This window comes from Eurytemora carolleeae, unplaced genomic scaffold (genome assembly GCF_000591075.1).
Source record: "Eurytemora carolleeae unplaced genomic scaffold, Eaff_2.0 scaffold860, whole genome shotgun sequence".
NCBI lineage: Eukaryota > Metazoa > Arthropoda > Copepoda > Calanoida > Temoridae > Eurytemora > Eurytemora carolleeae.
In genome coordinates, this window is record NW_019396894.1 from 101,364 (window position 1) to 128,712 (window position 27,349).

The 27,349-nt window shown below is 31.8% G+C and overlaps 1 protein-coding gene across 2 annotated transcripts; it reads left to right on the forward strand.

The window, feature by feature from the left end:
* The first annotated feature begins 940 nt into the window (after nt 1–940).
* LOC111709861 (uncharacterized) lies at nt 941–26,953 on the forward strand. Of its 2 annotated transcripts, XM_023483786.1 has the most exons (14): nt 941–1,041; nt 3,360–3,421; nt 6,534–6,646; nt 8,883–9,071; nt 9,866–10,297; nt 12,602–12,658; nt 15,086–15,154; nt 17,541–17,693; nt 18,539–18,612; nt 19,574–19,754; nt 20,493–20,663; nt 21,161–21,208; nt 23,979–24,086; nt 25,876–26,953. In XM_023483786.1, exons 2-14 carry the CDS (start codon nt 3,365–3,367, stop codon nt 26,354–26,356), a joined length of 2,133 nt encoding a protein of 710 aa, XP_023339554.1. In that variant the 5' UTR covers nt 941–1,041; nt 3,360–3,364; the 3' UTR covers nt 26,357–26,953. The 2 variants fall into 2 exon arrangements, with proteins under 2 accessions (XP_023339554.1, XP_023339555.1); XM_023483787.1 differs by lacking the exon at nt 21,161–21,208.
* Nucleotides 26,954–27,349: the final 396 nt, after the last annotated feature.

The following is a 27,349-nucleotide window of genomic DNA, read 5'->3' on the forward strand; positions in this document are numbered from 1 at the left end:
AAAAGTAAATCGTTAGTGTCTGGAACGATTAATAATAGCTACGCGAAAATTACATCTAAATTCTCTTAAGATAGAAAATAGTTTCGTTAAAAATGTTATTACTACAATATACATATGTTATTCTCATCAATTTAACATAAATTATTCAAATCTAATCATTATCATCCGCCCCACCCCCCTGGCCCACAGCGGACAAAGACAAGAACTATAGCTTGTCTTATATTAATACAAATTTTACCATTTTCTTCTCCAAGAGCTGAAAGCTTGAAAGAAAAAATTCGCTCACGAAACAAGTTTTAACGCAAAAATAAAAATTGGTAAATTTTTATCTTTTATCTCAAAGTTTTCTTAAAATAATTGTCTCAATTTCTTATTATAGTTAACGGGAAAATAAAATCTAAAAGAAAAAAATGTATTTAGAGTTAGGAGTATAGAAAAAGGAGAGGTTGAACTTTTCTGTTTAAAGGAAGTGTTCGCAAAAAATGAAAAGGGGTACCGACTACATCCAAATTTAATCTGGAATCGATCTTTCTAAAGAATAAACGGATTTTGCGAGGAATAATGGGGAGATAAAACAACAACTGCCAATAAACAATACTCAGAAAAATAAATATTATAAAAATGTAAAAAAAAACACTTTGTTTTAGTTCCTGTATGCTTAATTTTAAGTGACCCTTCTTTCAATACCCAATTTGCACCGGTTATAGCTGTGTCTGATCAAGTATAAATTAGATACAAATTTTAATTTCTTTCAACGTTTATTTTCATTCGCGGTTACTCTGCGAAAGTGACTTGCGCAGTTTTGATAATAATAAGCGATACAGAAGAAAAACACTTTTCGAGTCAAAAAACCAAAGGAATCTTCTACATTTCTGGTCAGAAGGTCAAATAAAATTACGCTTACAGTCCATTTTAACTTTTAAAATGTTGGATTCGACAATTGTTTTTTTTAGAGTTTTGAGGACCATGCATTCGTTAATCTGGGATCTGCAGTGTTTGCCAGGTTGAAGCCAGAATTAGGAACAGTCCCATCAAATTCAGGTAAGAAAAGTTTGTATGGTATTTGAAAGGATTAAATTATTTTATAAGAACGTTTATTTAAGGACTAGACTAGTCAACAAAATGACATGTACTCTATGTGCTTTATTGTTTTATTTCAAAAATACCATGTACAATTCATTTATGTCTAGTAAACAAATAGCATGTACTGTATTGTATTGTTTATGTCTAGACAACAAATAGCGTGTACTGTATTTTATGGTTTATGTCTAGACAACAAATAGCGTGTACTGTATTGTATGGTTTATGTCTAGACAACAAATAGCGTGTACTGTATTGTATGGTTTATGTCTAGACAACAAATAGCGTGTACTGTATTGTATTGTTTATGTCTAGACAATAAATAGCGTGTACTGTATTGTATTGTTTATGTCTAGATAACAAAATCTACAAATTGTACAACCCCTTTTTCAAGGAACGGTATGGAAACGTTCTTGACTAAGAACGGAACGTCTTGGGAGTCTTGGCTAAGAACGTAACGTCTTGGCTAAGAACACCAAGAACGGAATGGAATGGATGGAATTTTCTTCGACTAAGAACACCAAGACTAAGTCCAGGGGTTCCTAAGTTATGATCGGACAAACAAACAAACAGACAGCTGCATCCAAACAAAGATCATAACTTTATCAATATAGATGATGTAGAACTAAGAATCCATCATCAATTAATTATTTTTAATTACAATTAAGATTAATTCCGAGTCTAGGCTTAGGGAGGAATTTCCAGATATAATAAAGGGACTGTAAAACGTTATTTCAAATGACCTTCCATGCTAAGAGGGCAATGTCCGATTTACAACAGTTTACTTGAACCCTTAAAGGGAGTGTTTGCGAAAAATGAAAGGGGGTATAGGCATTTTTTATCGCATTAAGCCTATACCCCCTTTCATTTTTCGCGAACACTCCCTTTAATCTAATCAAAAACGTGGAAGAAACCATGAAGAAACCGTCGTTTTTACTGCTCGAAAAAAGTTCAATTCTAATAATTTCTCAGTTCCTTCTATAGGAGCAAGAAATGCACACAAGTCAATTTCGCAGACAACCCGCAAATTGAAAAAAGTTTAAAGAAATAAAAACATGGATAACTAATTCACACTTGATAATACAAATCTTTTAAGGGTACCGATGTGAATCGGGTCACTTGAAAATACGCTTACAGTCCCTTTAATAAAAGTTATATATCCACATCCGAGTTCTATGGCTGCTCTAAATATTTAATGAATTTGTTTTACGTACGTACATGATAGTAAATCATGTTATTGCACGTTGTATGTACAGTATAGGATGTATGTGTAGTATATCAGTATAATGTTTACTGTTTTTAAAGAATTTTTAAATAATCTATTAAACGATTTTGAAGATAAAGAAACGAGTTTCAAGTTGCAGGAACTATTTTTACTTATATTCCGAACAGTCGTCTGAAGTCTCTGTTTGTTGGTAACCCTGTTGTTATTATGCAGTTATAGATATTTAAAGTTAAGTGTAAAACGTAATTATATTATATTAAGTAATTGTTCACATTTTGGTCTATGTATATAACAGGTTTTTACATTTTATATGGTACATGTTTATGAACATCGATTCTTTTCGACGGATTCGCATATAGATAATACTTCATAATAATTTTTATTTGTTTTATATACAATGGACTTAAAACGCCGATTTTTTGTCCGCTAGGTGTCTCTGCAACGTGGAACCATATGCAGAAACATCGAGAGCAGAGACACCTGGCGGCGAATTAATCGTCGTTTAAATTGCATCATAAAAACAAAACAAATAAAGAATATTATGAAATAGCATCTATATAAGAATGCGTCGAAAAAATTTCGATGATTACAGGTTGTAATATATGAATGATTTGTTATGATTTTAATTAAATTTTTAACGATATGAGTTGAATATTACAACTTTCTGAATTTGAATGGATGCTAGGTTCTTCGGTACGAGTCGTTCTTAACAATTTTACCCTTATAGACGTAAATAGATAGAAGTAAGATGAGAAGCAATCACCATCGAATATTTTTCAGCGTATACCCCCTTTCATTTTTGCCGCATATTTATAGGACATGTTTAGAGAAATTTTTAGCGTACATATTAAGCCTACATGTTTAGCGCACTAAGCGTACTTATCTATTGTACATGTTTTGTGCACATGTTTATTGTACATTTAGTGTACATATTGATTGTACATGTTTAGTGTACATATTTACTGTATATATTTATTGTACATGTTTAGTGTACATATTGATTGTACATATTTATTGTAAATGTTTAGTGTACATATTTATTGTAAATGTTTAGTGTACATGTTCGTGGCTGTAATGGGTAGATCTAGAGTAAGCCCAGAAGATACACATTCACAGGAAACTTATATGTTTAACTTTAAAGGGATTGTAGGCGTAACTTCAAGGGAATTCCACTATATTAAAGTGTCATGTCTGATTCACACTGGTACCCTTGACACTTATTTTTGAGAAAGCATGAGGCAGATATTGTAGTTTTTCTATCTTTAAACACGTTTAATCAAGAAAATTTCATTCCTCTGCTGAATAAAAGCACAATTGTCTGTTATGAAAAACCGCGGCTGAAAATTATAATCAATTTTAAAACAGAAAACTTCATCATTTTATACTCTTATGAATGTATCAAAGGAACCGCTGAGAATTGGGTCACTTGAAGTTATGTCTAGAAAACTTGTTAGTTGATGACATTTTCTATTTCTCACAAATTAGGTATATAGCTCATTTTATCAAGGTTCGTTCCAGTCAAGAAAAGCTACTTTTATTTGTGGCAATACAAACAAAACTTTGAGGTTAACAAAAAACGCTTGAAAATTAATTTTAAACGAAATTTTTAAAATCTGAAAATGAAATAAAATAGTTATACAATCTTGAAGGTCGTCTTAGATATTTAAAACTATTTGCAGTATTCGTTTGGCAACTTACTTTTATATGTATGGTTCTTGAACCATTAATCTAAAAACTATCCTACTTCTAGTCCTTCAAATCGTACTGCTAATGTCATGTTTCGTGGGACACTCTGAATTTAAAAGAAGTTGGAACTGTTTCAAATTTCTGTGTTTTTTTACATAGATTAATAACAATAAAGATAGAACACTAGTGTTTTTTCGTTTACAATTGAACACTGAGACAGACTTTCAGTGGGTTTTATACTATTTTACGTAAATCTCAGTATTTGCGAAAATAAATAAATAGCCATGAATATTCGGGAACAGTTTTAAAGAGCTCCATCTAATCATTTAATTAAAAACTAAATATCTGCAACATTCCATTATCAGAAAGTGAAGAATACAACATTTGATGAATTCTTTCGATGTATTGCTTATTTAGAGTTTATCTGTATATTTCTAGCAAAGGATATTAAATTACTCTTGTTTGAAAATTTTCAGAAAATAAAATATAAAATGCTTTTGTTTGTTGCTACAGGGTGTCCCACGAAAAAAAAGACAGTTGGTGAATAGTTTTGAATGTCTTCTTCCATATTAACTGATATTAACGACTTTTTTTCAGTGGATTTCATTAAATAAAATCTTTTATTTTAACATATTTTACTTTGAAATAAATTTTATGCCAGCCATGTGATATTTTTTATTATTCCCTTTGGTATCAAAGAACTTAAAAATTTATGGAAGAAGACATTTAAAACTACTCACCAGTTGTCATGTTTCGTGGGACACCCTGTATTTCTGGCAACATTGAAGGGAGCTGCAAACTGGATGTGACAGCAGTCGCAACAAATATCATTCTGCTAACTTAAACTAATATAGTACACACTAGTATACTGTACACACTAGTATACTGTACACACTAGTATACTGTACACACTAGTATACTGTACACACTAGTATACTGAGACCGAAATTTAAAAGAATATCGCTGAACGAAAATCTCGAGTTTTCTTTTTGGGGTCTTAACATTTTGTAGATTTTGATTTAAAAGATTCGACAAAAAATGGAGAACATGAAGAAATTAAATAAAAAATTTCATAACAAAAATATTGATATCCACAAAACTGCTCAACCCCATTCATAAAACCTGAGTTTTAAAACTGGCTTTGATAGCGATACCCTGTCTTAAGTTTTGGGCTCTGTACACACTACACAAGTTGTGTACATTTGGGGGATATATAATGGAGTTCCTTGATAAAAATTACATTTGATTGCCCTTATTTTGAATTTGGATAGAAGCACAAAGTATGAAAATTTGTTATCCAAGTTGCCAAGTTTTGTGTTTTGACAAATAAATGTATAAAACTTGCATGAAAAGAAATAAAAAAGTTTTATTTTATCCTGGGCTGAAATACTTGTTTTCAAGGATTACTTAATATTTCATGCTCCAAACAAATATTCTCCTTGAATACTCTAAAATCTGCATTCATCTAAAAGGAATGTTTTTAAAAAAAATAAAAAAAATTCCAAATTTTGGAATTTGGAATACAGCTAGCCCAAACTTTTCCCCAAAAATGTCCTTAAAGATCCGGTAATCGCCAAAAATGTTCTCTGAAAAAAAGTTTTTGGAAATAAAGTTTTTATTTTTTTTCAGCTATCTACATTATGAATATATAGGAATATGATTGAAATTCTTCTTTAATTGATTTTCACACAACTACCCTTCAACTCCAGTCCATTAAGGCTGCAGCATAAACAATAAATATTTTAGTTATTTTTGTTTTAAAAGTTTTTTTTTTCAGCTGAATGTTATTGTTTTCAACTTTTCATTCCTCATACTTTAGCTAAATCTCCTAGGCTTAAATGGGATTGTTGAAACCTTTGTTTAAATTATAAAGATTTTTCTAGCTCAAAGTTTTAAATTTTTAATTCTGGTTTCTTCATGAAAATTAATTGCGGGTTAAAGCTTCAGTGACAATGAAGGAGGTTGTAAGAATGTTACAATTTCAAGACTTTGAAGGGTCGCAATGCTTTGGCCTTTGATTTTACCTCAACAACTTTTTTACTTTTTTTTAGCCCTAAACATGTACATTTCAGAACTCTACAGAGATCATTTAGTTTTAGTCTCTTAATTGCTTAAGTTAGTTTTTTTGAGTTGAAATTTTAATAATATAAGTCTCTTCCGCTAGTTTTGACGAATTTTGAATGGAAGATTAAAATATGACTGTAAATAATATGATATCAGTAAAACCCTAAATAAGCAATATATCGAAAGAACTTATCAAATGTCGTCTTGACAATTTTTCAATGGGTTTTATACTATTTACGTAAATCTTGCAGTATTTGCAAATATAAATAAATATCAATGAATATGCGGGAGCAGTTTTAAAGAGCTCCATATAATCAATTAATTAAGAACTAAATATCTGCAACATTCCATTATCAGAAAGTGAAGAATACGACATTTGATGAATTCTTTCGATGTATGGCTTATTTAGGGTTTAACTGTATGAAGGTGTAGTTAGTTCCAGCAACATATGTATATGTAAAGTATAAGTTTCCTTCAGAGTCCTTCATCTATGAATTGCAGCCCCTCTTCTACAGGAGAACAGTCCGATACTAATTGTAGTATTAGTTCAAGCATTCAAACCCACCTTCCTCCCAGAACTATTAAAATAAGGTATTTAAAGGGATTGCTCATATATTTTAAAATTAGGAATAATTAAAGGGATTGTTCACATATTTTAAAATTAGGAAAAATTAAAGGGATTGTTCACAATTTTAAATTTAGGTATTTAAAGGGATTGTTCACATATTTTAAAATTAGGAAGAATTAAAGGAATTGTTCACATATTTTAAAATTAGGAATAACTAAAGGGATTGTTCATATATTTTAAAATTAGGAATAATTAAAGGGATTGTTCACATATTTTAAAATTAGGAAAAATTAAAGGGATTGTTCACATATTTTAAAATTAGGAAGAATTAAAGGAATTGTTCACATATTTTAAAATTAGGAATAATCAAAAGGGATTGTTCACATATTTTAAATTTAGGTATTTAAAGGGATTGTTCACATATTTTAAAATTAGGAAGAATTAAAGGAATTGTTCACATATTCTAAATTTTAGTATTTAAAGGGATTGTTTACATATTTTAAAATAAGGTATTAAAGGGATTGTTCACATATCTTAAATTTAGGTATTTAAAGGGATTGTTCACATATTTTAAAATTAGGAATAATTAAAGGGATTGTTCACATATTTTAAATTTTAGTATTTAAAGGGATTGTTTACATATTTTAAAATAAGGTATTAAAGGGATTGTTCACATATCTTAAATTTAGGTATTTAAAGGGATTGTTCACATATTTTAAAATTAGGAATAATTAAAGGGATTGTTAACATATTTTAAATTTAGGTGTTTAAAGGGATTGTTCATATATTTTAAATTTAGGTATTTAAAGGGATTGTTCACATATTTTAAAATTAGGTATTTAAAGGGATTATTCACATATTTTAAAATTAGGTATTTAAAGGGATTGCTCACATATTTTAAAATTAGGAATAATTAGAGGGATTGTTCACATATTTTAAATTTAGGTATTTAAAGGGATTGTTCACACATTTTAAAATAAGGTATTTAAAGGGATTGTTCACATGTTTTAAAATTAGGTATAATTAAAGGGATTGTTCACATATTTTAAAATTAGGTATAATAAGGATTGTTCACATATTTTAAAATTAGGAATAATTAAAGGGATTATTCACATATTTTAAAATAAGGTATTTAAAGGAATTGCTCACATATTTTAAAATTAGGTATTTAATGGGATTGTTCGCATATTTTAAAATTTAGGTATTTAAAGGGATTGTTCACATATTTTAAAATTAGGTATTTAAAGGAATTGTTCATATATCTTAAAATTTAGGTATTTAAAGGGATTGTTCACATATTGTAAATTTAGGTATTTAAAGGGATTGTTCACATATTTTAAAATAAGGTATTTAAAGGGATTGTTCACATATTTTAAATTTTAGTATTTAAAGGGATTATTCACATATTTTTGAGTAAGGTATTTAGAGGAATTGTTTACATATTTAAATTTTCTTTAGTTTTTCCCGAACAATTATTTTGCAAAAAAAGGTTCTCGAAAAACTGCTAAAAAACTGATATAAGCAAAATTTCGCGAAAAAAGAAAATTTTCGCGAAACGATTTACTATTTCTGTGGAAACTCTAGTGTATTTTCATTTGAGTGAACCAACATATTGCAAACCTTTAAAAGGAAAATTTAGGCAAAATTAAAGTTTTCAATTTTGACATTTGTTCAATAACTATTCTGCTGTTAAACTTTTTAAATTTAATGTTTCTTTTATTTTTCCTGATTAAAGTACGACAAATGGACTTAGTATTACTTCATATTAGTTATAAAAATTTAATTTTGTCTCTACGAACTTTTTAAAGATATACAATTTACATATTTACAATAAAATAAAACAATTTTTTATAACGTACGACGGTGGAATTTCCTAGCTTATAACAAAATAGAAACAGATCATGTCTTGATATTTCTATCCCATGTTTCTGTAAAATGTAAAACATTGTGCTGCCTTACAGAGAGTAAACTTTAATGGGAGTGTTCGCGAGCTATGCGTGGAATATAAGATAAGCCCGAATTGAATTTGGAATTGAATGGAGTCAGCATTTTTTTCATGTTATGTCTGAGTAATGGGAAATTTTTAAATTACAGCGCGGAAACACCTGGAAGCTCCCTGATTTTCTTTTAGTTATGTTCATTTTTCTTTTGCGAACACTCTCTTTGAATATAAATATAAATTGTTACATTTTATGCGCATAAACTTTTTAATTTTACAATCTTCAAAATATCAAAATAATAAACAAGCTTTTTTATTAGATTTCTGGATGATTTAAGTCCTTCTGAACAAGAGAAATACCAGGTTGAACAGCTGAAGAAGCAGGTAGAGAAGAGAGCTGCTCTAGCTTCCTCAGACCAAGCACTTGATCGGCCTCCTCAATCTGACCGGCCTCCCCAAACCGCTCCATCTGATGCTGCGCAGACGAGACACGTTCCATCGGAAACCAGGTTGAGTTTTCCTCGCAAAATTACATGTTTTTACTCCCCCCCCCCTGGGGTTCGGTCCTAATGCTCTGATTTAACATTAGGATGCAAAGAAAAAGAGGAAGGAACAGATATTGTAATTTGTAACCAGTATGAGCTCAAGCTCGGAACCGGGATAGTTCCATTGATGTAACCCCTTCAGTTCTCATACGAACCCAGAGCTAAGCTCAGATTGCAAGTAGTCCGGCCTATAAACATGAAAGCTTATTAGCATAGCTCTTTGATATATAGCTATAGGTCAGACAGAAATTGGGGCAGATGATAAGTTGCCTCGTGTGTAATGTATTGAGATAGTTATCCGTTAAAAGATGCCATCCAAAAACAATGCTTTCAACGCGTGTAATGCTTTCAACGCGTGGAAAACCCAGCCGCAGTTTAACTCTCTAATCAAAGCTCAGGCCAAATCAAATTTAAATTTCCAAACATTCTTCATTTTTATCATACAGGAATATTCCTTAAGGAGCTGAACTCTTTAAAACTGAGAAAATTCTTGAAAGTCGTCTTTGAATTTTGAAATAGTTTGCGGCATTTGAAATGATTTCGCCAAGTTTGGTACTATTTACTATATTAAAATCTAAACAAAATTTTTAATATCTTTGGTAGTTTTGAAAGCACAAAACTGGCAGACCGCATTTTCTTAAAAAAGATTGCCAAATGAATGCCGCAAATTATTTCTAAGGTCAAAGTCGACTTTAAAGTTCCGCTTCTCTGAGAATACAGGATTTTCCTTCTTGAAATTACTTGAACTTTTTTTACAGGGTGACAGAGAATCCGTTAGCAAATCAAGTAGAACAACAAACTCCGAACCAAGTTCCTTATCAAGGAGGACAAAAAACTCAAAACCAGGTTCCATTTCAAGGAGGAACCCAGGTTCCATATCAAGGGGGAATCAACCTTTCTAATACAACAACTGGTCAATTTAATCCCAATTCAGAAACTAGTGTGGATCATGTTGTTACTAGAAGCAGTAACTATTCTCAAAGAGACTCCGCGCACAATAATCAATCTGTAAATCATGCTGGACATGATCGGACAAATCAACCAAGACAATATTCAGTTTACCCCAGCAGTGCTCACAAGGACCTGGAGAGGGTGGAAGGAGTGCCTACTGATCGTAATCATGATACTAACTATGCTAGTCATCACAGCTTACTTAGAAGACATCAGCTTGCACATGACAAAAATCAATGGTAAGGACTCATTTTGACTTATTAGGTTTAACAATATCTGGGTTAGGATAAGCCAGGCGGCCGAGTGCTGCGGCGAGAACATGCTAAGGGCTGAGCGCTGCGGCAAGGACAGACTTGGAAGTTGCCGCTTGGGAATTTTCACATTTGTTACCACTGGGGTTGCGAAGTTGCCAATTGGGAAAATGCCTTTAAGAAAGTACCTAATATCAGCGTATGTTCTTCCAAAACAGCTTATTATAAATTATATTTTGTTTCAATTAAATTAGGTTTCTCTTTCAGAAGCTATAAAACTGTGGAAAAGGAAGAAGACTGTTTATTATGTATCCAACCAATGTATCAAAAAGAAATGGTTTCAAAAAAAAGAATTAAAAAGCGTAAAAATGATGCATAAAGGAACTGAACACTTGCCATTAACTCTTATGTTCTAATCAATTTCTTAACAATTTCATCTATCTCTAAATTAAGAAACCAAAAAATCGCTTAATCGGCCGGCAGCTATCCATCTTTTGCTACCGAATAAGGGATTTTTTTCTTTTTTTATGAATTCTGCAAATTACAATATTTGAAAGGTTTAAAGAATTTTAAAATCATTTTCCATTAAAGTTTTCTTCTGTTAGATTCTGAATAAGGTTTTCTGTGACAGATAATTTATGGGAAAACCACACAAACCCATCTTTAGATATATTTATCTATAACTTAAACTATTGGTTATTAATGACCTTAAAAAGTGTTTCTGCGAACTAAAGATGCATTGAAACGTTAAGCCATTACACGAATGCCTTTTTTAGTCTAGTTTACCCCCCCCCCAAGCCTTTATAGGGTTAATGAAAAGTGTTCAAATCAGACGATTTCTCATTTGTTTCAAAAGCAAGAAATGCACAAGTCAACAATTTTGCCCGTTTTAAAGCGAAGTATGCGTTCATTAACAATCTACATACAGTGGGTAGGCGATTATATCAATACAATGAAGACAACTTTCGATTTCAATTTTGATTAATATCAAGCTTTTTAACAGATGGATACACATAAACATGAAAACAAAGAGAAGATATAGATTAAAAAGTTTCTCTTTAATTACTTGTAAACTTGTAATTCGAAAAAAGCTTGAAAACAATCAAAACTTTTTTAAAAAGCCGTTTTCATTGTATTAAAATAATCTCGTTTAGGGAATTTTCCATTATTTTTCTGAAAACTTTCGTTAAGGGAATGTTGTCTAGGCCTAGTTGAGAACTTGCGTCAAGGCTGTAAAATAAGCATGATTTCTCTCGATGCGCTCCAATATACGGGAAATGTCGTCTCCAAAGATAGATAGATAAAACCCCCATTTGACGTCACTGTTTATAGAGGCGAGAGCGACGTCATATGAGTTTTTTATCTATCTATCTTAGGAGACGACATTTTCCGTACATTAGAGTGCATCGAGAGTAACCAACCTTATAAAACAACCTTGAGGTGAGTCCTGTTAAATGAATTATACCGCTGTGTAATGCGCTTGGAATCCTAGTGGGGAGATAACTTGACTCTGCTGGGAGAATACATAAATACTTCCCTTCCATTCATATCACACAGGGTGTCATATAAACATGGGAATCAAGAGACTACTTTAAATCTTGATATTTGATAAATGACAAATCAAAAAACTAATTTACGTTTAAAGCGTTCAATAAGATGTGTTTTTAAAGGAATCTTAGCTTATCCATGTCTCCGTCAATTTTCATAAGATCGAGTGACATATCCGATTCCCGACGGTTTCTTTTCAACCTTTATCTGAAAAACGATGATAAAGATAAGGTTGTTTTGACTTGAAAAGTGTTGTATACATGAGGACGTGTCTCTTGTCAGAGAAAACAATTTAATATGGGACTCTCTGTATTAACTTTAGATGAAAGCTAAAGCCAAAAACATTTAATTTTTTCCTAGGAACAAATGATGATCTGACTCAATGTGAAATTGAAAATGAAAGTTCAAAACATAAATTTTTTTCTGAACACGAGCTAAATAAAATTAACTTCCAACAAATTCGCACACCATGATATTCAAACTATGAATTCTCTAAAATCCAAAAGTTTAAGTTTTAAATATGTTTAACAGGTTTAGATTATCTGGTTGTAAAGATGCAAATTAGAGTTTGTGGTGAGTATTCAGTTCCTTTAAACTAAAAACCTTTTGATAAAAATAAAGTTGTAAAAACAACATCATGGCGCCAAGTTCTATTGATGCATAATGGGTTGCTATCGTTAAAATTAATAAATAAAACTGATTTGTTAGGTTAGTTCCGTCTGAAAATAATATTATATTGTTCAGGTATTATAGAAACGGTACAGATATTACAACTACGAAGGAGATTAGAGAACAGCTAGGGTAACTTTTTTTTTACTAATTACGCGTATTTTTTGTTTGAAAAAATGTTTTTTTTTACAATCGAAGTAATACAGTGTATACAAGATCGAACCAAGTAACAAGTCCACTTAAAGGTCGTCTTTGATCTCTGAAATTGTTTAAGACATTTATTCGTAAACCTAATTCAACATGCATTATTCTTTAAACTTAATTACGAAATCTCCTAGTCCCGGCATTTCCAAAATGTGGTCTGCATTTTGTTGCTTTCAATATTACCGGACATGTATAGCGTCCCATATCATATTAGACTCGCTCCTAGCTGTAAGGCTAAACGCACATAATACTCGTAAAACCTAGTATTTTCTGTATTCTTTATATTAGCAATATTACAATTTTCTTAAAATGATTCGTTCGTTTAAAATTTTCTGATTACTCCCGGAAATCGGAATTTAAAGCAATAAACGGATATGTGGGACACTCTGTTCAAAGCCTATCTTCAAATCGGAAATATTGAAATACAAAAAAGGAGACAACAATAAGGAAATCCCAAAACTAGGATAATTGTTTTAATATTATTCTTAACTCTAGAATTTTACTTCTAAAATTAGATTGACAAATATATGTCGCAAATTATTTTGCGGATCACAGGCGACCTTCAAGTCATCTGTCACTCTGAACATTACTTGAGGCATAAAGCTTAAGACACTTTTTTATTTTAAATAGAAAAATAGAATAGAAATTTGTTGCAATATAATTGAAGAAAAAGGCAGATTACATTTTGAAAATGCCAAGATTTCAAAGAAAGTTTTGTGATTATTGTTCCTTAAGAACTATTCCTTGACCAATGATTGCTGCAAATTATTTTAATGAAAAAAGACGATCTTTAACTCAATTTCAGTCGCATTTATTTTGATCTGGTTGAAATGACGATTAACCTCTTTAACCTTATAAGTTTTGGTGCTAGGGAGGGTTGAACAAATGCCAAAAAAAGAGTAAAAAATGTAAAAACTATCAAGGTGTGAGATTCACATCATGTGACACATGTTTCTCCATCCATTTTTCAAGGGCTTTACAAAAATATAGTTTTTAGATCTGTAGCTTTAGTCAAGAAAAGTGATGGGATATTTTAGATTTATTTTTTTTATACGGACCAGACTTTTTACCGCCCTGTTAAAATACTCTTTACAATTTTAACATTTAAAATCAGTCCCTATGCATTAAAATACTCTTTACAATATTAACATTTAAAATCAGTCCCTATATGCATTAAAGCACTCTTTACAATTTTAACATTTAAAATCAATCCTTATTTCAAAGAACAATAGTTTTCAATTGAAAAGAAATCACTGAAAGCCAAAGTACAGTTCAGTGATAACCAGAAAAATGTAAAATAAGAAGACGACATTAATTCAATACTTATGTTTATTTTATGTTGTTAAAAGCAAATAGCTTTATAAAAAGTAAGTTTTAAATCATTAATTAAGTGAAAATGTTCTCTTTTAACTTCAAGGTTGGCGTGCCTCATGTTCATTGGACTGTTTAAAGTAATTTCTCTAATCTAAAAGTCGACTTTCTATTCCCGAGTTTTCTGGCTATCACTGTATGATAAGAAATACTGTTCACTGCTTTTGATTACTTTATAAATCAATAAACTCAATGAAAAATAAGAGGGAAATGGGATGTATTAGTATTTGAAAAAGTTAAAAAAAATATCCCAATTTTAATGCAAATAATAAAAAGAAAACAATTGTTTTGCATATCCTTTCTAACATTCTTTTGGCACATTTTACCTAAGCAAACACTGTGATGGTTTTATTATAACCATAAATAATTGGTACCTTCTTCCTTCTACATACCTGATCAGTTCCTTCAATTCAAGATATAAGAAATATTAAATTCTCCTCTGGTTTAAAATGAATATCTTTGAACGATTATTTATTTGGAGAAATAACGTTCAAATAATTTGAAATTCATGCCTTCTATTCTCCATGGTGTCTGGATATTAGGGGTTTAAACTTTTCTGGATTTTTTTTTTCCAGAGATTTCTTTTGAATACTTTCCGGAATCGGAACTATCAGTATTATTACTATTGTATTTTGATTTCCGGATAAGTTCCGTACTACGTAGCGCAAATTTTTTTTAAAATCTATCTGAGCTGGCAACTTTAACGCTTTATCTTGATATCCAATATATGGGCACTGCATTCACAACATAAAAGTTTTGACTTTTGGAAAGAGGTTGAGTCTTCGCCACAAACTTTGTTTTTGTAATCCCTAAATCATTGCTACCGAATGTCGTGATCTTAGATATTTCAAACTATGATTTCTGTAAGATCAAGTAAACTAAGTTCGAAATATTAAAGTTTAACACCGTTAGGTTGCAAAGGTAAAGGGATCAGAAAATTTGAGTTTTAGGCATGGACTAAAATCATAAAAATCTGTTTATTAGGAGAAGTGAATACAATTCTGGATACGGTTTGGAGAATCCTGTTTTCCGAACTGATGGCCCAGATGACAGGTAAGATTCAGTGTGTAGAAATGGGCTCAAAATCTGAATTGTTTTTTAATTTTTTAGTGCCATAATCGATTCCCTATGAGTTATTTGAACTGAGAATGCTGTAGAGAAAAACTTTAGGATTCATTTCAAACCAATTAGACATTTTGGAAACTATGTTCATAAACAGAAAATTGACTTAATTTATTTACATGTTTTATTATTAAATAATTGTAAAAAACGTTTAAAATATTACAAACGGCTTTACGCTCTTATTTGAAAAATTGTACTATAGACTTGAAAAAGCCAAGATTAAGTGAAATAACGAATCATAAACGCAAACTATATAATTACATTTTAACAATGCAAACGGTTAGTGTTGAATTAATTAAGATTGATCTAAATAACACGACATTCGCCTGTGGCGAATATATTTCCGTTCGACCCTTCTGATTCAGTTTTTGATAAGACCTGGCTTGGTCTGGGGTATAAGATGACCGATGAAATGAAACAACTAAATCCTAAAGGGACCGTTCACTTATTTGGGTAATTTGATGGTCTGTGGCCTGAGAAAAAGTCGATTTATAATTCAGAATTCCACCTTCATATTTACACTATTCGATGCGTTTTGTCATTGTCAAGGATTTTAGAAAATTTTCAAATACTAAATTTAATTGTATAGTATCATAATAGTCAATTGTATCAAATCAAATCAAATCATTTTTAAATTGTCTATTTTCAAAATATAACTTATTTTAAACATTTAACGGTTTGATACACGTTTTCCCTACTTCCCCAAGAATCCCCGTGATTTAATGAAAAGTTGTAATCAAAGAACCGGTTTGTCTGAGAGAAAAAAGTCGTCTTTGTATAAAAATGTTAATTTGTTAAATCATGTTTAAACACGAAAAACGTGTTTTAATATCTTATCATATAATACGGACACATAATGTCATGGAAATATGATAATTTAAGATTTTATTGGGCTGCTGTTACTTAAAACATTTCAATAGTGTCTATATGCAAAGGTATCATACCTTTCCGCTGAAATTTTAAACAATAAATCATTTTTTTTCCCCCGGTCATGACTATATTTGAAAAGTAAGACTAATAGATAAAAGGATGATTAGTTTAATTAGTTTACCATGAAATTACCCAAATAAGTGAACGGTCCCTTCAATATCTCTGAAATACGAGAAGTTATGATGTCAACATATAAGGTTTGAATCTTACGTGCAAATTTCTTTAGTTTAACGTGACATTGCTATGCGAAACTATACACTAGAATAATTCTTGAGATTGTTAGTCTCTTAGAATTAGAATGCAGAAGAAAACAATGTGTTTGAAAACTATTTATTTTCGCATAACTCGGAGGATTAAAACTTTGAGAAAATGTTTTAAGTGACACTTCTTGTACAATAACAAGTTAAACTTACTCTTGGAATGTTTTGTTAAACCTTTGACAACTTTGCTTTTCTGTTAGGGTGTTTGTAACCGATAAACGGCAAAATGACTTAAAAATCAATCCCAAATATTTGTGGGATCTCACATGACCCCATGGAAGGTTTATGGATGCTCAGGATTACAAAAATTTGTTTCCAAAAATGTTTGGTTTTTATTTAAATTTTGAAAATCCACGAAAAAATATTGTTAAATCCTTAAATTTTGTTGCTGTTTTTGTGTTTTATTGAAAAAAGAGAAAATGCTCATCACGATAGAGCCACAATTTGAGTTAAAATAGAAGATGGACGCGAAGCGCACTTAAAGCCCAAAGCTAACATGTTTTTTTTAATCAGTCCTACAGTATAAAAACATGTTTGCAAGAAAAGAAACATAAAATCCATAAAATTTTCATCAGAAAAACCCTAAATAAAACTATTCACCTCACAAAGTAATTGCGTTTTTGCCACAAGCTCTCAAATTTTAGTCCATACATCTTGCAATCCTGATGGTTTAAACCTTTAATATTTCAAACTTAGACTATTTGATCTAACAACATTCATAGTTTGAAACATTAACGGTCTACGACATCGGGTTGCAAATATATAGGGGTTAAACATTAGAGTATGTGGCAAAAACTCAGTTTCTTTGTGTCCCAAAAGTTAAGATGGTTAATTCTGTTTTCTTTAGTCCTTCCAAATATCTATACAATGTTGAAATTAAATAAGACTGACCTGGAGCAGTAAATGCACAGGTCGTGGAAAATCATTTATGGCATTTTATTATGACTGTTTTACCCAAGGTTGTATAAAGTTTCCTGCTCTCGATGTTCTCCAATGTACGGAAAATGTTGTCTCATAAGCAAAGATATATGCGGATTTTATATATCTATGCTAATGAAACGACATTTTCCGAAGATTGGATTGCATCAAGAGAAGAAACCATATTATTCAACCTTGGTTTTACCCAGATATGACCGGTGGCGGACGGATCGTGCTGGTGCTGGGAGACATACTGAACATCATACCTGGAGAAGGTTCACTGTTGCCCAGCAAATCAGATATGGGATTATACAGAGCGGAAACCAGGAAACACTCGCAGTATCAGATAGTGTCTTTATCAGGTAATACGGAGAGACCCAAAAAACTGTGGAATAGAAAAATGACTCAATTAGACTTTGTTAAATTCTAAAGAACATGATGTAAATAAATTTTGCAGTGAGCACCACAATAAAAAAGTTTAACTTTAAACTAATACGCACTTATGATTGTCTTCCCATTTTTGTTTGTTCAAATAAAAAGGAGATGGCTTATTTGGCGTACTGTCCCGTTTAGCCTTTTATAGTCTCTGTGTGTACTGTACAGCTTGCTCTAGTTTCTTAAAAGTCGGCCCGGTACATGAAATGAACCGGAGTTTACAGTGAAGGCTACTCTGTAAAAATGTTCCGTGAATGCAATATTACTACATTTATTTATTTCTGGTTTATATAGAACCTTAATGGTGGAGGAATCGATTTATTGTTAAACCAAGACTAAAAATATGAAAGGACAGTTCCTTAAAGATTCCTGGGAACTTAAACTTTTGTGAAAAAAAGCGAACATTTTTGTCCGTAAATTGCAAACTTTTTCGCAAAATGTTGCATTTTTTCGCGAAAATTAATAAAACGAAAAAATGCAAAAACAATGGGGAAAATTTTCTTTCAGGGCCAGCATATTTCAAAACCGTAACTTGAATATCAAGGATGCTTTAAAATCATAATTTCAATCTAACTGCCTTTCCACAACTAGTTTTATGAGTTCCACGGTAGTAGCAGCAGTCGTCTTCCACAACTAGTTTTATAAGTTCCACGGTAGTAACTGCCTGTAGTTCTCTGTCAATAATATATTGTTTAAGATACCAGCAATTAGGTATAAAGAAATAAACGGTAATACAAGTCAACAAGTTTTATTTTTTTCTTTTATTTTGCAGTGGTAGTGAAGGATACATGGCAGGGGTAGATCCTGAAAACTTAGATCTTTCTCAAACACAACATCAGCCTCCAGGGACAATAATAAGAAAATTCTTTAATATTCTTAAAGGACTGCTAACTGTTTTTAATGGGATATAAACTGCATCTCAAAATAGTTCCTCCGTTGATTCGGTCTTGCTTAAAGAGTTCCCATCTGAACTGTTTACTGTGCAATATATATAATGTTAAAATACTATGTAATTAATAATTTTAACTTTTTACTCTTGCTTCTAAATTACTTTTTTTAAAATCAATAAAATGGAACCTTGTCTTGGTTCTGAAGTTTTCAGTTTTGCTTTAAAAGCTAGAGGGTTTTAGCACCCTGTTTTGGAAATTAATGGATAAACAAAAACATGAATAAATGTCGTCGTTAAAAGTGCACTTTTTGTAATCCCCTGCTACAAGCAAACTATCCTCGAATTAATTTAATTCTAGAGTTCAGAGAGTTCAGCTCAGTTGAATTAAATTTCAATTTCCCGGCCCAGGCCAAATTAAATTATTTAAGCAATTTTTCTTCAGCATCTAGAATTTCAATGAGAAATATAAAACTTTGTTTCTGCCAGCTTTTTTTCTATCTATATAAACTTTGTTTGTATGTTTGTTTGTAACCAATAAACGTAAATTAACCGATCCGGCTCAATTTTTTGTTAGGACTCTGCAAGACCCCAGGGAAGGTATATGAATGATCAAAATTAAAAATATTAGCCTCCAACAAAATTCGATTTTTTATAAAATTTTGAAAATCCACGAAATTTTTTTTTATAAATCCGTGAAGTGTTTTTGTTTTGTTTTACAATGTACACAAAGAGAAAATGTTTACACTTGAAATAGATAGATGGGCGCGAAGCGCCCTAAAAGCCTTTTAAAATAAAATTTACTAAGAAACTATTTAACATTTCTTGATATAAACAGCGGAAATGAAACATGTTATTGAACACATAATCTTAAATATGGAAATTCTGAAAATGATTTTTGATTTATTGTCTCAAAAACAGGAGAGGATGAAAACTCGAATTATGATTATTCCAATGTTCCTATGGCCGGGCTTCCTATGATAGGGGCCCTCATGGGTATGTGCCTGGGAGGCCCAATTGGATTCTTGGCAGGGGTCAAAATTGGAGGTCTTGCTGCAGTTGGTGGCTCCATTCTTGGCTATACTGGAGCCAGTGTTGTCAGGTATGTATTTAGTAAGGATTTCAATCATAGATTAATAACAATACAGATAGAACACAATATTTCGTTTTTTTCAACATTTAAGGCAGAAGCCAAAATGAGTTAAGCGCAGGCAGCGTTAGATTACAAGACACAGAGATAGAGCATGCGCGTAACTCCTTTGGGCCTTTACCTCAGGGTTATTGTGAACGAAAAACCCCCAAATTATGAAAAGACGTTAATTAGTGTTCTATCTGTATTGTTATTAATCTATGATTTCATTATTGACATATATATGAATAACATTAATTCAAAAGAAATAAATAAAATGTTCTTGTACCCTTTTAACATTGGATCAAAGAAATAATATTCGTTTTCTGCACTCGAGTTATACAAGTCTGAGTTTTGCGTTTGCAAATAATTCGTTCAGTTTTTAGAAGAAGAAGAAATACTTTCTTACATCAAAATATGATAACTTGTAAATCTACTGCAGAAGCTCATTACGGAAAGGAATTGAGTCTTTACCACAAACTAAAATTTTCTGATCCCTGGATCAGTGCAACAAAATGGTGTTAACCTTTAATATTTCCAACCTAAACTATTAGATCTAACACAATTGATATGTTGAAATATAAAGGTCCACAACATTGGGTTGCAAAGATATAAGAATTAGAAATCAGAATTTGTGGCAAAGACTTAATTCCTTTTAAATAAACTTTATAAATCTCTTTTTTCTTAAACCTACTTTTGATCTGTATTTAGTGAACATAAAGAGTTGCGGGATTACATGGATGAACATTATCAAAACAAACCTGAGCTCTATGTACAATCTCCTCGTGAAGAGGCGCGGCAAAGACGCTTTTCGCGACAGCTGCCGGAAATCCCCCGACCCCTGGGGTCAGCTGCCAGCAAGAATGGTCCTAATGGGTACAGGTAAAACAATATATGTATAACTATTTCAAAACTTAAATTCACTTACAAAGAAGAAAGAAAGAAAATTACATCCAATAAAATGCATATTTTATCATGTAATATTGCAATTCAGTTGCATAAGTAGATACTTTAGCATAACCTACATCGAATATGTCTAAAATATGAAAGAAAGTTATAAAAATAATCAAAATTTGGATTCAGATTTCCTTTCTAAAATACCAATGATATACTGTCCCAGTCTTTTTAACAGTTTTCCCAATTTTTTTTTGACTAGATTTTTGACAAAATTATGATTTTTAGCAATATTTTCTTTAATTATTATGCTTACAGCAAATACCAATATGCTGAAATGAAACAGGATGTATGCTATAATTTTGAATTATCGTAAGCATTAAATCCTAATCAATATTTAGTTGCCTTTTCAGAAACAACTCGTCTGGCATGTTGCAACAACACAACTGGCATATTGCAACTAACATTAAAATGTATTTTTATAGCAATGCGCGGGCTGCCGCAGCACTTTTAAAATGGGACGCTAGTAGAAGGTTAATCCTGTGGCAATATATGTCGTCTTCGCTTTTTTCTTTTATCCCGATTTACATAAAAACCATTTATTTTCGTACTTCAAAACCTATGTAGAATAGGGACTTCTCACAGTTTCAAATGTGATAGTGTAAAACGGTTTGATATTTTTTAGTTTGTGTCAATTTTCGATATGTCACTTTGAAGTTTATCATCACAGCTTGGTTAAAAATCTATATCGAGATTGAAAGTAAAAGAAAAGCGTATCTTTGCTTTCAAATCTATGTTTTGTTGAAATAATGGATCAACATAATTATCACTGTTTATATTTTACCAAATGTTTAATTACAAATTTGTTTACTATGTATTTTGAAGCTCTATCTCTCATATCCAGTAACGCTCTTTTGAAATTTTTAAAAGAAATTCACGAACTCAATCACGCCGTATGAAAAACTTCAAACTGGTAGAACTTTGTAAATATTTCTGCCAAAAAAAATCCTAATTCAGTACGTGTACATCGATCGGAAATCTCTCTACTAGAATAACAGACAACATTTTAAAAGGTTTAATTATTTGTTGAATACTAAATAAACAATGTTTTTCAGGCTAAATTGCCCTTCAGTAAAAACCATTACACATTATCATCATTGCTCCAAAAGTTTAACCGTGAGGAGTCCCTCAGTTCTCTATATTCCCCCTAGAGCCCTGGTTTCTGATATATTAATGTATACAGTCTACAGACTTGAATGCTAAATACCCCCATGCATGCTGGTTTAGTATTCCATTATAGATATTAGGATTCATCATAGACAAGTTCAGGCAAAACAAAATTGATGAAATATTTGAAGTCTTCGATGAAATTTAGGAGTTTGATGAATTTTAGGAATATCCGACGAAATAGAGAAGTCTCCCATGAAATCTAGGAATCTCCAATTAATGAATTCTAAGAATCTCCAATAAATTCCATAAATCTCCAATCAATTCTAAAATTCTCCAATGAATTCTAGGAATATCCAATGAATTTTAGGAATCTGCAATGAATTTTAGGAATCTCTAATCAATTCTAAACATCTCCAATAAATTCTAGTAATCTCCAATGAATTCTTGGAGCCTCCGATGAATTCTAGAAAACTTCAATGAATTCTAGAAATCTCCAATTAATGAATTCTAAGAATCTCCAATGAATTCCATAAATCTCCAATCAATTCTAAAATTCTCCAATGAATTCTAGGAATATCCAATGAATTTTAGGGATCTGCAATGAATTCTAGGAATCTCCAATCAATGAATTCTAGGATCTCCAATGAATTCTAGGAATCTCCAATGAATTCTAGGAATCTCTAATCAATTCTAAACATCTCCAATAAATTCTAGGAATCTTCAATGAATTCTTGGAGCCTCCGATCAATTCTAGGAAGCTCCAATGAATTTTAAGAATCTCCGACGAATTCTAGAAATCTCCAATGAATTCTAGGAATCTTTAATCAATGAATTCTAGGAATCTCCAATGAATTCTAGGAATATTCTATGAATTCTAGGAATATCCAATGAATTCCAGGAATTTCCGATGAATTACAGAAATCTCCAATGAGTTCTAAGAATCTCCAATGAATTCTAGGAATCTCCGTTGAATTATATAATAAATTCTAGGAATATCCAATGAATTTTATGAATCTCCGATGAACTCTAGGAATCTCCTATGAATTCTAGGAATCTCCAATACATTCTAGGAACCTCCAATGAATTCTAGGAATCTCCAATACATTCTAGGAACCTCCAATGAATTCTAGAAAGCTCCAATTAATTCTAGGAATCTACAATGAATTCTAGGACATGTAAGAATCTTTGATGAATTCAGAATTATAGGAATCTGCGATAATTTGTAGAAATCTCCGATGAATTGTAGAAATCTCGATAAAATGCAAATGCTGAGGTCTCCGATGAAATGCAGAGGTCTCCTATAAAATGCTTAAGCTTCTGTTGAAATGCAGGGGTCTCCGATAAAATGCAGGGATCTCCGATTAAATGCAGGGGTTTTGGATGAAATGCAGGGGTGTCCGATAAAATACAGAGGTCTCCGATGAAATGCAGGTGCATCCGATTAAATGCAGAGGTCTCCAATGAAATGTAGGGGTCTCCGATGAAATGTTTGAGCTTCTGTTGAAATACAGAGGTCGCATTAATTGTTTTTTTGATAAAATTTAAGGATTATACAAGCATAGTTTAATATGGATTTTTTAGTGAAAATTCTTAAACTATTCAAGATCATTAGGTTGAAAACTTTAGATTATAAACATTTGAACTCTATGTGCTTTAATGTAAATATTTGCGTTTCTATTCTGTAAAATCTTCTCTTCAAGATCCGTACAGTTTTTTCACTTTCCCTTTTATGTTTGTCCATGGAAGAACTGTTTTTATTTTTGTAAAATAAAATTTATAAAATGACGTCATTGAATATTTTTTTCATTCCCTACAATTGAAGCAACTTTTCATTGCAGTATGGATCTATGTTACACGACACAGTAAATGTATATATACCCGTAAATTCTAACTATACAATAATTATTTGTTGTATTGTGTTAACTGTCTGTGCATTATTTTTTATCCTAGACCTCATTAGTTTTTTTATTCATCACACCCTTAAATTTATGAATAGTTTTTTATGTTGACCCATAAATTAAGAAAAAAAAATAGTTTTCTGTGTATAGTTGTCTTCTTATGCATGAGCATTAATTAACCTATAACTTGTAAAATAATTTTATTGAATAATTTTTAAAATTTTTAATTTGTCAGGAGGCCTTCAGTTGTTCGTCTTTCATCACAAGATAAGTTTGTAATTCGACCAACAGTACCAGAGCAACGGTTTATACAACGGCAATCTTCCACTGAACAAACTCATAGGAAACCATTTTTCCATTTCACGCACCTCTGCCCCTTTAGCTAAAGTAAATTCAACCTGTATGAAGCATAAAGTCTGACTGCGTCAACCTTGTTTCACCGGCTAGTCCTGTCCATAGAGCTAGGTACAGTACGAACTGGGACCGGAAAGGTTGACCCGGCTCGGAAATTCAAATGTACTACGGTTGCCCGTGATTTAGTATTTTGATGAATATTAAATGTTTACAGATTACAAGATGTCTCTGATAAACTGTGTTTAATCTTTCCCCAAATGAACGTCGTTCTAGATCGCTAAAAATTGCTTCCGATTGGGACAATGCCCATAAAAGGGGTGTGGAGGTCGTCGATGCATACAGTTTGCTTTCATATGCAGTTATAACCAACAAAGTAGGCCCCACTTTCGAAAATGTGCTCCATCTCTTTTCCAAAGATGTGTTAAATATTTTTCGCTTGTTGTTTTATTGTATACTTAAAGTGTTTTCAGTGGGTACAATGCACAAAACAGGGGGTACAATGCACAAAACAGGGGGTACAATGCACAAAACAGGGGTACAATGCACAAAACAGGGATACAATTCACAAAACAGGGATACAATGCACAAAACAGGGGTACACTGCACAAAACTGCAGGGGTACAATGCACAAAACAGGGATACAATGCACAAAACAGGGATACAATGCTCAAACAGGGGTACAATGCACAAAACAGGGGTACAATGCACAAAACAGGGGGTACAATGCACAAAACAGGGGTACAATGCGCAAACAGGGGTACAATGCACAAAACAGGGGTACAATGCTCAAAAGGGGGTACAATGCTCAAAACAGCGGGTACCATGCTCAAACAGGGGGTACATAGCTCAAAACAGCGGGTACAAAGCTCAAAACAGGGGGTACAATGCTTAAACAGGGGATACAATGCTCAACCAGGGGGGTACAATTCTTAAAACAGAGGGTACAATACTCAAAACAGGGGGTACAAAGCTCAAACAGGTGGGTACAATGCTTGAAACAGAGGGTACAAATTTTCGTTCGTATTTCGCAAAATTTCGCGGAAAATTCGAACACGAAGCGAAATCGCAAGAAAAAAAATTTGCGAAAAATATATTTGCGAATATAATTTCCGCGAACTTTTTTTAAATTCCTAATTTTTTCGCGAAATCTTGCATTTTTGCATTTCTTGTTTCGCGAAAATTTCGCATTTTTTCGGAAAACAGATTGAAGCAAAATTTCGCGAAAGAAGCAAAAAGTTTTCTTCAGCGAACTAAATTCGATATAATGCGAAAATATTTGCGAAAAAAAAATTATTTTCGCGTAACGATTTTTCCTTCATAGAAATAAAAAAGAAATATGAATTAAATTTTGTTGTTAAACACCTTTGGAAAAGAGACCGAGCACATTTTTGAATATGAGGCGCCTACTTTTGAAGGTTAAAATGGACTTTTAGAGCAAAATGTGTATAAATTGACAACCCTGCCTTAAATGACCATTGTACAATCGATAAACACTTTTTTAGTTAAAAAAAAAACAATTGTTCTGTCACATGTTCACAACCATGCTTCGATATACAGTCTAAAAAAGTTACAGTTATCTAAAGTGGGAAAAATAATATTTTGGTTTGTCAAGATCAACTTAAAGAAGGTTGAGTGGGATTTGGACCGGCCATCATGTTCAACTGTTTCTTGCGCTTTATGAATTCCAACCACACTATAAAGTTTTTTTTTATTAAACAGATGCATAAAATAAAACTACATTTTTCCTTGAAGACTTTAATAAAAATGGCACCTTGTAGAATGCTTCCTCAAAGACCACCGCCAATGCTAAGGGGCAACTCAACCGAGGCACGTTCATTACGAAGTTCGCCGGTTGCCCAGCGTCGGATATCTTATCAAAGATCGTCTTCAACAGCAATGCGCCGTTTGCCGCGTCAAGGCAGCACAGAGGTTCATCGTGTGCTACCCAACCCTAGAACTTTCCGCAGGTACGGAGAACAATCAGACTCTGAAAGACAATCGCTTATGGCGCTGGTTGACGAATATCAGTCTGCAGAAAGACGGATACCACAACAGCCTCTTCAAGAGACACCGGTTAGTAAAGGAGAAAAAAGAGTAAGATGGGGACGTGCCACATTTCAGCGCTCAACTTCACTGGAAACACCACCGGTGGATTTTTCCCGGCAGAGACTGATGTTAGTCCGCCAGGATTCAGTGGCAGGGTCGTCGTCTTTACCTGACAAACTAGAGGAGAGATCTAGTGATAATTCTTATAAATAATCACAATATTTATTTTTATTCGGATAAAATTTCTATTTTCAAAAAGAATATAATCTAATTATTGTCTTTGCATAAATTAATGTTGTGATCAGAAATAATTTCCAATATGAGATTATTTTATAATTACTTGATGCAAAATGAATTGTTATATATTTTTATTAAAAATTCAAATGTTCATTATTATACCATAAACCAACAATAGAAAAATATATCAAAATCATATTATGTTTAAAAGTAGCAACAAAGTGGTCATTGAATTTTGATTTTTCTCACAATTTTTTAAAGCAAAAATTGTTTTTCTTCAAAATTTTCATATCTGTAAGATAATAAATTTTGACCATGCAATGATGCAATTAGGAACAAATTAGCTGCCTTTAAAACAAATCTCCAATACTATAAAGTACCTCAAACAATTGACAAGTTCAACCCATATTTCAGGAAAAAGATTGTAAAAAATGCATATAAAGTTAGAGGCTCAGTATAAAAGTATAAAAATGCCTCTCAGCAACAATTGTTGAAAAGAAATGTTGACACATTTAAATAAATATCCAAGCAACAAAACCATTATAAAAGAATAAAAATATATTGTTTATTGTTCATATTTTAAAACTGTTGTTTTTATATTAAAGGGAGTGACTGATAAAGAAGGGGAAGTAATGATAAACCAGAGATAAGAGAGTTTGCAGAGATCGATTATCAGCTAAAATATGCGATATTTTCCACAGCATTTTCTATTGTGTACAAGTATGTTTCATGTTTATAATTGGAGTATTCCTTTTAAAAGTTGTAAAACTTAACCCCTGAGTAGGTATTTTAACAAGTGGCTGTGAGATGGCACTCTAAAAATTTATCGTAAAAGCGTAGCATGTCGTGCCGGGTCAACTTAGGCCTACGTAGCCCACCATGTGAAAGTAGATAAGTGTGATAAACAAAAGATCCTGGTTAAAAAGTCCAGTGAGTTTTAACTTACACCCTTTAAACGATTTTTTCGTA

What these genes read in the sequence shown, in the direction of transcription:
- LOC111709861 (XM_023483786.1), top strand. Translation starts at nt 3,365, where the DNA reads ATGTTCGTGGCTGTAATGGGTAGATCTAGAGTAAGCCCAGAAGATACA. An exon ending in AATGGTCCTAATGGGTACAG is followed by an intron (nt 20,664 to 21,160) that starts GTAAAACAATAT and finishes GTATTTTTATAG; the next exon opens with CAATGCGCGGGCTGCCGCAG. An exon ending in AAATGGGACGCTAGTAGAAG is followed by an intron (nt 21,209 to 23,978) that starts GTTAATCCTGTG and finishes TTAATTTGTCAG; the next exon opens with GAGGCCTTCAGTTGTTCGTC.